At 35.5% G+C, this 11,263-nt stretch overlaps 2 protein-coding genes across 2 annotated transcripts in view; one reads left to right on the top strand and one right to left on the bottom strand.

The window, feature by feature from the left end:
* Nucleotides 1-4,773: 4,773 nt before the first annotated feature.
* Nucleotides 4,774-5,930, bottom strand: LOC112525916 (actin cytoskeleton-regulatory complex protein pan1). The gene is made up of 2 exons (XM_025136231.1): nt 5,440-5,930; nt 4,774-5,356 (listed from the first exon to the last, which is right to left on the bottom strand). Exons 1-2 carry the CDS (start codon nt 5,888-5,890, stop codon nt 4,869-4,871), a joined length of 939 nt encoding a protein of 312 aa, XP_024991999.1. The 5' UTR covers nt 5,891-5,930; the 3' UTR covers nt 4,774-4,868.
* Nucleotides 5,931-9,347: 3,417 nt separating this feature from the next.
* LOC112524906 (zinc finger BED domain-containing protein RICESLEEPER 2-like) overlaps nt 9,348-11,263 on the top strand; it is a 5,176-nt gene continuing 3,260 nt past the window's right edge. Inside the window, exons 1-2 of the mRNA XM_025134849.1 lie at nt 9,348-10,051; nt 10,280-11,220. Coding sequence (XP_024990617.1) covers nt 9,348-10,051; nt 10,280-11,220 — 1,645 coding nt within the window. The remainder of the gene's footprint in view (nt 10,052-10,279; nt 11,221-11,263) is intronic.

Genomic DNA, 11,263 nt, shown 5'->3' with positions numbered 1-11,263 from the left:
GTTTATCATGTATTTGATTGTGTTTATCTGCAGTTAGTTACACGAATTCAGATATGAAGCTTTAATAAGTTGTACCTATGCACAATTTACTTGTAATCTTGAGTTTTAAGTAATATGCATTAATAAACAATATTTTACGCATAAAAAGTGGTTTTTAAGAGTTTTTGTCAAATGATTTATGATATAAAATACATTTTTTTATATATAATTTAATTTAAGTTTAATAATAAAACAATTTATTTTTGTTTTAATATTATAAATTTTATAAATATAATAATTAAGTATTCTGTTAGAATTTAATAATTATACTAATTATATTTATGATTTTCTATATTTAAAATGAGATGTTTATCCTATATTTGATTRTGTTTATCTGCAGTTACTTATACGAATTCAGATATGGAATGAAATCGGATAAGGATGAAATCGTTTAGGGATGAATGGATTTAAGAGTTTTTAAAAGTTTTAAGAGATTTTAAAAGTTTTAAGAGTTTTTAAGAGTTTTAACCAAATGCTTTATAAAATAGTATAGATTGATACAATCTTATAAAATGAAGAGTATTTATTATAAGATAAAGGAACCCGTAGAGGCTGCTAGAAGACAAGGAACACCCAATTTTTGGTCCAACCACCACTCTCTTATCTACCTATCCACCAAACCTTTTTTTAGTTTTTATACAAAAACAATTAGTGCCAGTTGGTTTGCAAAATTGGAATGATAAATTCATTTGTTTGATTCATTTCTTGAAATGAATGAAATCTTTCAAATTTCATTGAATTCATTATTCTTTTGGCATAATTAAAAGAATTGAATTTCATCATCACCCACCATGACTATGTTATTATTGTTCGTCATGTCTCACCCCTAACACCCCTAACACCCCACCACCACCAGACTACTACTGTTACCCACCCCCACCCACCACTATTTTTGTCATCCGCACCCTACCCCACTAACCATCATGCCACTATTGTTGTCATCCTCATCCCATCCTACCCCAACCCACCACTAGATACCATGCCATTATTATTGTCGTCATACCCACCCACTCCCACGTCCCAACCACCCAACCACTATCCCACCACTATCATCACCACAGCTACCACCCCGCCAYCTACCCYTWCCCATCCCCACTGTCCCACCTYACCCTTCTCCAACCCACCACTAACCACCATCCTACCACTATAGTCGTCACAACTACCACCCTGCCACCCATTTCCCCACTCCATCCCCAACCCCACCGTATTGCCTCACCCTGCCTGCCCCAACATCCCCCTGATGGAGCAGGGGAAGGAATGGTGAGGACGGGGTTGGAACAGGGTTGGGGTGGTGCGGTAGGGTTTAGGTAGGAGTGGGGCGGGATGATAGTTGTGACGATAGTAGTGACATGGTGGTTGATAGGGTGTAGGCGGTGTGCGATAGTCCAAACAAAGACGATTGTTCCAATTCTTTTGAGAGATTTCAGTCCAATTCCTACCAACCAAACGTGTGGTCAAATTCCATCAAATTTCATTCCAATTCCTTTAAAGTCAAATTCCTTTTATGGATTTCAATCCCATCAAATTCCATTCTTTGAACCAAAATCTTGAAGATTGAAATCTGACATACAATAAATGGAACAAAGTGAAATTAACCCTAGGTGTTAAATTCAAAAGTTTGTAGGATTAGTTGAGATGTATGTAAGTTACATAAGATGTCTAAAACACAGGGTCAAACTATAAATTTTGCATATAGAAAAACTAGTGTAAATACATTGTGTACAGGGACTAAGATGAAACTTTTAGGAATAGACGAAAAGTGGTCTCTTAGGGTGCGTTTGGTATGTTGAATAGGGTGGGATAGGACAGGACATAACACATTTGCCCCATGTTGCGTGTCTTTATATGGAACAAAGTGGAACTAGCTGGAACAGATGTGGAACAAGCGTGTCCCTCCTAACCCCCTAGAACTAAGTGGAACAAGGAAGCATTTGACCAGTACCCCTAAAATTACAATACCTAAACACGTATCTCACCAGTCCGCCTCCACCCTCTCTACTCGTCTCCTTCATTCATCAAGGTCGACTTCTCTACTCGTCTCCTTCATCAAGGTCGACTCCTCTACTCGTCTCCTTCATCAAGATCGATCTCTCCTCTACTTGTCTTTATCCTCTCAGGTAATTTTGAGATCGATTTCTTATGCATCAATTTATAATATTGTTTCAGAAATCGATTTATGTTAATCGATTTAGGATACTGTTTTTTGAAATCGATTTTAGTCAATGTTTTTGGCTACTGTATCGATTTATGATACTATTACCATTGATTTCAGCCACTGGTTTAAAGACCATCGATTTTGGTCAATATTTTTGGCCACTGCATCGATTTTGGTCACTGTGCATCGATTTTGGTCACTGTGCATCGATTTTGGCCATTGTATCGATTTTGACCATTGTGTATATTTCCTGATTTTGGTCAGTGTCTTTGTTACACATGGATTTTGTTACATAGCTTTTGGTCACTGTTTTAGACCATCTTGTATCATTTTATGAAGCCGGTGTTGAGACCGAAGAATTTAACGTGCCTTTGTCTACTCATTCTAATGCCACTTCTGCATCCTCTGTTCCACAAGACGTAGAAACATCATCCAAAAAGAGAAAGAGAAAAGTTGATGTTTTTGAAGATGCAATCAAGATGATTGAAAATGGGTTGCAATTGTTATTTGAGAAAATGGGTAAATTGATATTAGTTGTTGGTACTCCGGGTTTACAAAGTATACCCGAAGAGTTAAGCGACATAGGTTTTGATGGTGACCAAATCATTGCTATTAGCATGAATTTTACAGATAACCCGATTCAACTACGTCTTTGGAATGACATGAATGCTACTTTCAAGCTAAGATTTGTGAGGGTCATCTTAAAGAAATTAGACATGTGATGTGAGTTGGTAAACATTTGATCTTTTGTGTTTAGGTCTTTGGTACACAATAGTAAACATTAAACTTTTGTGCTTAAGTCTTTTGGTATACAATAGTATATATTTCAACTTTTGTGTAAGATGTGTGTTGGTAAATATGGTATTTAAATCTTGGAAAAATCAGCAAAACGACCAGAATATACCTGATGTATTAACGAAATAGCTATTTTTTACGAAATTTGCCAAAATAACCATATGGATTACCCCCGGGGGGCATGGTTTGACCATGGGGGCCGATCCTCTTCAAAGTTGACCAAATAGTACGAAAAGTACAAAAAAAGTAATATAAAATTAATTTACGGGGACCACATGTATCTATTTTAGGAAACCAAACACTATTTTGCCTCGATATATGGGATCGCCCCCTACCTCACCATATCTCCCCCCGGGGGCGATCCATCATTTATTTTTATTCATTTTTACCACTATTTTGTCTTTTAATGTATATCGATTAAAGGGTGTTTTTAATAAACATGAGACGATTTAAGCTGAATTTTTAAAATATTATTATAAAATATTAACATTCAATGTTTATAAAAAATATATTTCTTATAAGAAAATATAAAAACATTCGTTGGTAAATTTATGCGTTTAAAAAAAATGGTAAATTTTTTAAATTTTCACGTACTTTCATATTGTTTTAAGAGTTGTCACGGTAGATTGTATTTACGGATTACAGGTTGTGAGAGTAGAAATATTTTATTTTATAGAGTATAATCATGACATTTGGTCCTAAAATAGTCAAAACAAAACAGTCTAAATCGTCCCTTATTTATTAAAAACACTCTTTAATTGTCAAATCAATTTATATACTAAAAGACGAAATAACGGTCAAACTACGTAAATCAGATACAATATTTGATTTTTGTCTCCCAAATCAGATACAAATAATTTTTTTCGTGTCCACAATTATTATAAAATACCAATATTTAATGTGGTAAAAATATATTTCTTATAAGAAAATATAACAACATTCGTTGGTTAATTTATGCGTTTTAATAAAAGTGGTAAAAATTAGAAATTTTCACGTACAATCATATTGTTTTGAGGGTTGTCACGGTAGATTGTGTTTATGGGTTGTTAGAGCAGAAGTGTTTTATTTTTATAAAGTAAACCCATGACATTTGGTCTTAAAACGGTAAAAAAATCAGTTTAAATCGTCTCCTATTAATTATAAACACCCTTTAATCGATATACACTAAAAGACAAAATAGTGGTAAAAAGATGGACCGCCCCCGGGGGTGAATCCGGCGAGGTGGGGGGCGATCCCGTCTATCGAGGTAAATAGGGATTGGTTTCCTAAAGTAGATAATATGGGTCCCACCAAATTAATTTTTTATATTTTTTCTTACTATTTAGTCAAATATAAATAGGATCCCCGCATGGTTAAACTATGCCGGATCCATATGGTTATTTTGACAATTTTTGGAAAAAAATGGCTATTTCGTTAAATCTTTTGATTTATGAATGTCAGTTTTTAAACAATATTTTTTATTAGATATATTTTTTTAAATAGTATTTGTTAACATTTAAATTGATTATTTAGTATAAAAAAACATTAAACAACTCAATTTGAATAAATTGATCAATTTTGACAGTTCTATCATGTTCTGTCTTATCGAAGCGCTGACCAACGGTAATGTTCTTTTTACATACCAAAAGGGGCATGTAAAACTAGAATGGTCCAAAATCTAAACTTGAACCAAACTGAAGACAAGGTCTTTGTACAAAACCAATGTGTTTGAAATATGAAAATCCAAAGTAGGGGTCCGAACAGTTTGCACACAGATCGACTCGACTACCATGAAGCCTCAACATTGAAGGCAGACCAGTTGTTACAAACATCAAAGATTCAACATAGTTTTATTATTCGGAAGCAAGATGATAAGATGATACAATCGTAGTATTATTTGTTAGAAAGGAGGATCAGTTGATATTGTGAAACCCGTAGGAACATCAAACCCAGACACGAAATCGTCTCCGAAGATGACCGCACCAGCTGCCAGCGCTCCGGCACCCAACCCCATTGCCAAACCAGGTCTAGCCCCTGGTCGCGATGACGATGATGATGATGGCATATTCATATAATTATCCATCGATGACGATGGCATATAGCCCACATTATAAGGAGGTGGTGGTGGTGGTGGTGGTGGTTGGTGGTTTGATCCTCCGGCGCACGGATAAGTCAGTGGCGGTTGCGTTCGAGGGTGGTGGTAGCTTGATCCTGCCGGCGACGGAGTATGTGGTGGTTGGTATCCCGGTCCTCCTGACGAAGGGTAATTCTGTCCTCCTCCGGCAGAGTAATAATCCGTCTGCAGATGATTTTCAGAGTTCCCGATTGGCGATGGCCGATGGATGCCCTCGTGGTTGCGAATCCTTAGTTTGATCCCGACATCATCACCTGCACAAGTCGACGATCATATGAAATTCCAAAAACACCCTCATTCCCTCAACCCCATATGAAGCAAGATATATGTAAGTTACCTTCATACGAACTGCCCTCATTGGTCTCGGGCGAAATTCGAAATGAAACATCCACAAATCCTTGAGGTTTATTCGAACTCTTTTTTCTCAACTGAAAACTACCAACTTCTTCAACATGCTTCAATGACTGATCATCACAATTCTTTCTGTGCTTATCGAGAAACTCTTTCAACCCAATACTTGCAGTCCCTTGGAGTCTTTCTTTCAGAAACACAGGATCTCTGCTGTAAACTTCAACATTGAGGGTCAAATCGTCGCATCTTGAATCAGTGGAAGCCGAAAACTTGGTTTTCCATGTGGGATTTGAGTTCCCAGAAGCATCAACTTTGGTGCAATACTTGTTGTTGGGATCAATCCAACCAACAGCAAACCATTGAAGCTTCCATAGAGATAAAGTTCTTGTGAGTCCCCTAGCAGAAATCAAGCATATTTCTAGCCAGATTTTGGTCATATTTGAGATGGATCAAGAAAAGGGTATGTGAAATCTCTGATGGTTTTGTCTATGAAAGATGAATTAGAGAAAAAGAAAGCTACTTTGCATCATTTCAGAAGGCTACTTTGCTTGGTGATCAAAGATCACTAATCTTTCTTTTTGTTGGCATCAAGAAAAGCCATCATGGATGTACTATAAACGACAAAGAATATGTTCAAAGGTCAAAAGTTTGCAGTAGATTGATAGAAATGTAATCATCATTATTTCGGACAAATATAAACGACTGAAACCTTGAAATACCATGTCATTTTTTTATTTACATTTTGTTAATTTTGTTGCTCATATTCTTACTTGACTAGGTAGCTTATCTTTGCCGAACAATACCTAAAATTAATAGTTATTATTCTCACATATTTTATCAGGTGATATTTTCGGTTATCAAAATGTATTGTTGATAAACGGTTTTTTACCCGGTAAAGAATAATAAAAGAAAAGTCTCTCCACGTATACTGACTGAAATTCTCAATCATTACTATACTCATCCGATAAGCTATGAGATTTCAGAACCTCCATTACCGTATCCTATTGTTGGGACACCACACAAGTACCAACTCAGAGGTATTGATGAGATTAATCGTAATCCACAATCTTTTTTATCTTTTGATTGAAGATTTGAAGTATTCACACTAAAGATAAAGGAAGTTATTATGCAACTCTTGCCATTCATACAACCAATACAACCAATACAACCTTATCTCATTCATTCAAACTTTAATTTATGGTAAGGGGTTGTATTTAATATTTTTTTTTAAATTGTTAAAAAGTAATATCAGAAATTCTAAATATAACATAATCATTGATTTTTTTATAATAATTATCCAGAATTAATGGGATTGCATTCAAAAATATTGAGATATCCTAATTAATACACGTCTTTTGCTTCATCGATTTTTTTCTAGAATGTTGCATCAAATTTTTTCCGGAGACTTACTATAAACACAATTAGATTCATTACTATAAGCATAATAATGCAATTATATTCATTAGTATAAGTACAATGAAACAAGATTCATGCAATAAGGGTGTAGGCATTGTTCCTACTGGGAGAGAAGAAAATAAACTATCATTGGAAAGAATCGATGAAGAAATAGACCATCTCTGGAAAAATTCTAATGCAACATTCTAGAAAAAATCGATGAAGCAAGAGACGTGTATTAACCAGGATATCTCAATATTTTCTAATGCAATCTCATTAATTCTGGATAATTATTATAAAAAATTAAAAAAATCAATAAATATGTTATATCTAGAATTTTCGATATTACTTTTTAACAATTTAAAAAATGAAAAAAAGGAAAGTATTAAATGCACGGTTTGAATTGGGGTTGCATTCGTTGTAACAATGCGATTAGTTGTATTTGAAATATACCCCCTCTCTCTCTCTCTCTATATATATATATACATATATATATATATATATATATATATATATATATATATGAGTGATCAAATGAAAACCACTCTCATTTGTGTAAACCATGTAAACTAATCCCATTCATCCATTTTCTTGATCAATGATCAAGTTTAGTTTAGTATATATTAAGAAATTAAAAAAAATTATTTTTCAATTGGAAAAAGGGCCAAAAGGTAAAACATAAAATATATTGATTCCCTCTCTAATCAACAGTTTCCTTGAATCTTTCCCCTTTCATCGCTATCATCCCTTTCAATCAGGAGGATATCTCCAATGGATTAAGAAATATACGCTTACCTTAATCGATCGATACTGAGCATTTTGAAGAAAAATGGTGCGCGATAATGGAGGTACGAATGTTTTATGGACAAAACAATGAAATCGATAGCCATTAAGGAGTCTAACCTGTTTCATTGACAGGTAGGAGGCGATTCAGTCACAGATTAAGGGAGATGCACAGTTTCTCCAAGTTTACTAACAGTGTAGAGAAATCAGTTGAACTTGATGATGAAGGTTTGGACATTGACTTCATTAATCAACAAATGAAGAAAAAGGGGAAGAAGAATGTTGTGCATGACTCTAGAGGTAAGATTTCATTATCCATCGTTTTACTTGGAAAGTGGTATAAGACATGATTTGGGACAAGTTTAAAGTGGATTTGATGAAACCTTAAGTTTTTTGCTTCTTCGTAATTTGATTTCACTTTTCTCATTGATCGGGAAATCTTGTTTGTTTTCCTGTTTTGCCGATTTTGTGTGTTTGATTGGTTTGGTTGGATGTCGTCTATGTAATTAGGGTTTGTGAAAAAAGATAGATTGTTGTTGTTACCGAATCGAATTTGTTTTTGATGAACACAGACAAATAGATAGGCATAGGGATGGTGATTTGGCCTGACCCGGTGGGGAAACCGGTTCACCCGACCCGGACGGGGACGGGGAATCCCCGCTAAAACGGGTACCGGGGCCGGGGGCGGGGATCCCCGGTAGAGGCAAACCGGGGTTGGGGCCGGGTATTGTATCCCCCGATCCGTCCCGTACCCGGTATATTAATAAATAATAAAATAGTTATTTGGGCTTTAGGAGTTAGGACTGTTACTACTTATTTGTGTTTGGGCCTTTTGGATTTGGGCTTTGGGAATTGGCCTTTGTAAGTGACATAGTACAGACGTGAGACGCCCTTGTGAGTTGTGACCTTGTCCCTTGACCCTTGTAAGCGACAGAGTACAGACGTGAGACGCCCATCGCCTTCGTTGTTCCTTCCCCGGTTCGGTGGTTCCCCCTTGTCCCTTGACCCTTGTAAGCGACGGTTGGTAGAGTGAGCTGTGAGCAGCAGACTAACAATCGACCCACCCTCGGCTTCTTCCTTCTTGACTTGAACCTTGTAAGCGACAGGCCGACAGCGGCTCGTAACTCGTTCTTCATCAATCGGGCGGGGTGAGCCGTGAGCAGTAGCAGCAGAGAGCAGACCAGCGTAATCATTCTTCAAACTTCATCAATTTGGTTCTTCATTAATCAGGTCAGTAGGTTTTTTGTTTTAGATTTAGGCTTATATAATTAGGTCATAATTTTGTTTCCATTCATAACAAATTAACAACTTGTCAACTTGTATAGCTTTATTTCTATGATTACATTGTTAAATAGCTACTTTACGGTTGTTACTTTACTTTATTTCTTTGTTAAAGAGCTGCTGTTTGTTTTCATTAATAACAAAAAGATGAAATATGCAATTTTCACAGCTACTGTTTGTTTTCATTCATAACAAAAAGATGAAATATGAAATTTTCACAGATACTGTTTGTTTCCACTCATATGTTTAAGTTTATATTGCTAAGATGTATTACAGCTACTGTTTGTTTCCACTATTTTATTTCTTTGTATTACAACTGCTGTTTATTGTTAAATGTATGTTGAGATAAGATTGGAGCTTTTATTTAAAGTTTTAATTTGAATGTATCTCGTTGTCATTGTGCCTAATTGAGTAATTTCTGATTCTTTTTCTAATATGGAAAATTCACAAAACAAAAACACAGAAGATATTGGACGTAATACGACTTGTAATGACACAAACGAATCTGTAAGCATGCCTATGGGGTCAAATATTAGTCCTGAGACTGAAGTAAGTGAACCGGCAAACAAAAGATTGATATCTGTTGTCTGGAACCATTTTGAAGCAATATATATTGATGGTCTTCGTCGATTTGCAAAATGTAAGTATTGCAATAAACAGATGACCGGTAGACCTAATGATGGGACAACACATTTGAAAGATCACTTCAAGAGATGTCCGAGGAGAGTTACAAAAGACATAAGACAACATATTCTAGTTCAAGAGCAGACTCTTAAGGATGGAAAAACATGTTCATTGAGTAATTATAACTTTAGTGCTGAAAGCTCAAGGGATGATTTAGCTAAGATGATCATTCTTCATGATTATCCACTTTCTATTGTCAAGCATCATGGCTTTCGGAAGTATTCAAATGGTCTTCAACCTTTATTTAAGGTGCCTTGTAGAGCTACAATCAAGTTTGATGTCATGAAGATATACGAAACAAAAAGAGGTGGTGTATTGCGATGTTTGGAAGAAAACGAAAGTAGGATTGCTCTTACTTCGGATATGTGGACAACCGGTAACCAAAACAAAGGTTACATGGCACTAACATCACATTACATAGATGGCAATTGGAAGTTACAAAATCGGATTATCAGGTCATTTTTTTTTTAGTATTTTGTGCTATTTTTATAATTCAATGTTAATATTCTCATTTTAATATATTATTTGAATCTTTAATGCAACTTTTTACATGTGCCATCTCCACACACTGCTGATGTATTGTCTCACGTTATGATTGAGTGCTTTATGGATTGGAACATTGATAACAAGTTGTCAACATTGACACTTGACAATTGTTCAACAAATGATGCTTTGGTTGACAGGCTCTTAGGTACTCTTTYTCCTTCYTCCTTAATTTTGAAGGGTAAGTTGTTTCACATGAGATGTTGTGCACATATCATTAATCTCATTGTGCAAGATGGGTTTTCTATGATTGAGAAAACAATCAAGAATGTTAGGGATAGTGTCTCATTTTGGACGTGTTCTCCTAAAAGAGCCCAAGACTTTAGACTCGTTGCACGACAACTAGGTGTAGATTGTGAAAGAGAATTAGTGCTTGATTGCAAGACTAGGTGGAATTCTGTTTATACAATGTTGAATGTGGCTTTAGAATATAAAGATGTCTTTACTCGTTTAAGCAAGAAAGAGAAACATTATGTTTCTTTACCTATTGAAGAGGACTGGAGAATGGCGACTAATGTATGTGATAAGTTAGGTTTATTTTATCGTGTGACAGAGACATTCTCCGGGACCAAATACCCCACTTCCAACATGTTCTTCCCTTTGATATGTGACATAAAATTATCTATTAAGAGTTGGGAAGACGATGAAAATGGCATTATTAGGAACATGACATCAAGTATGTTGGTTAAGTTCGATAAATATTGGGGAGTCATACATGATGTGATGAGTGTGGCTATTGTTCTAGATCCTAGATATAAGTTAAAGTTGATAAATTATTTCTTCCCGAAGATTTATGGTGTGGACTCAAAAGATGAGGTTATTAGGATAAGGACTCTATGTAATGATTTATTTGAGGAGTACAAAAAGAAACATGACCAGAATAAAAGGAAAAGACAAAATGGCACTACTCTTTCAAGTGAGGGGAATTCTTCTTCAAGCAAGGCCTCATGGCAATTGGATTTTGAGAATATGATATCTGAGGATGACATGTTTGAAAAGACCGAGTTAGATGATTACTTGTCAGAGAAATTGTTACCGCTGGATGAAGAGTTTGATATATTAATGTGGTGGAAGTGCAACGGTGTCAAGTTTCCTATCATGCAGCGGATTGCAAGGGATGTGTT

Source organism: Cynara cardunculus, assembly GCF_001531365.2.
Source record: "Cynara cardunculus var. scolymus isolate 2C chromosome LG 13, CcrdV1, whole genome shotgun sequence".
NCBI classification, from domain to species: Eukaryota; Viridiplantae; Streptophyta; class Magnoliopsida; order Asterales; family Asteraceae; genus Cynara; species Cynara cardunculus.
The sequence above is the reverse complement of the archived record's forward strand: the minus strand, read 5'-3'. Positions and strand labels throughout refer to the sequence as shown.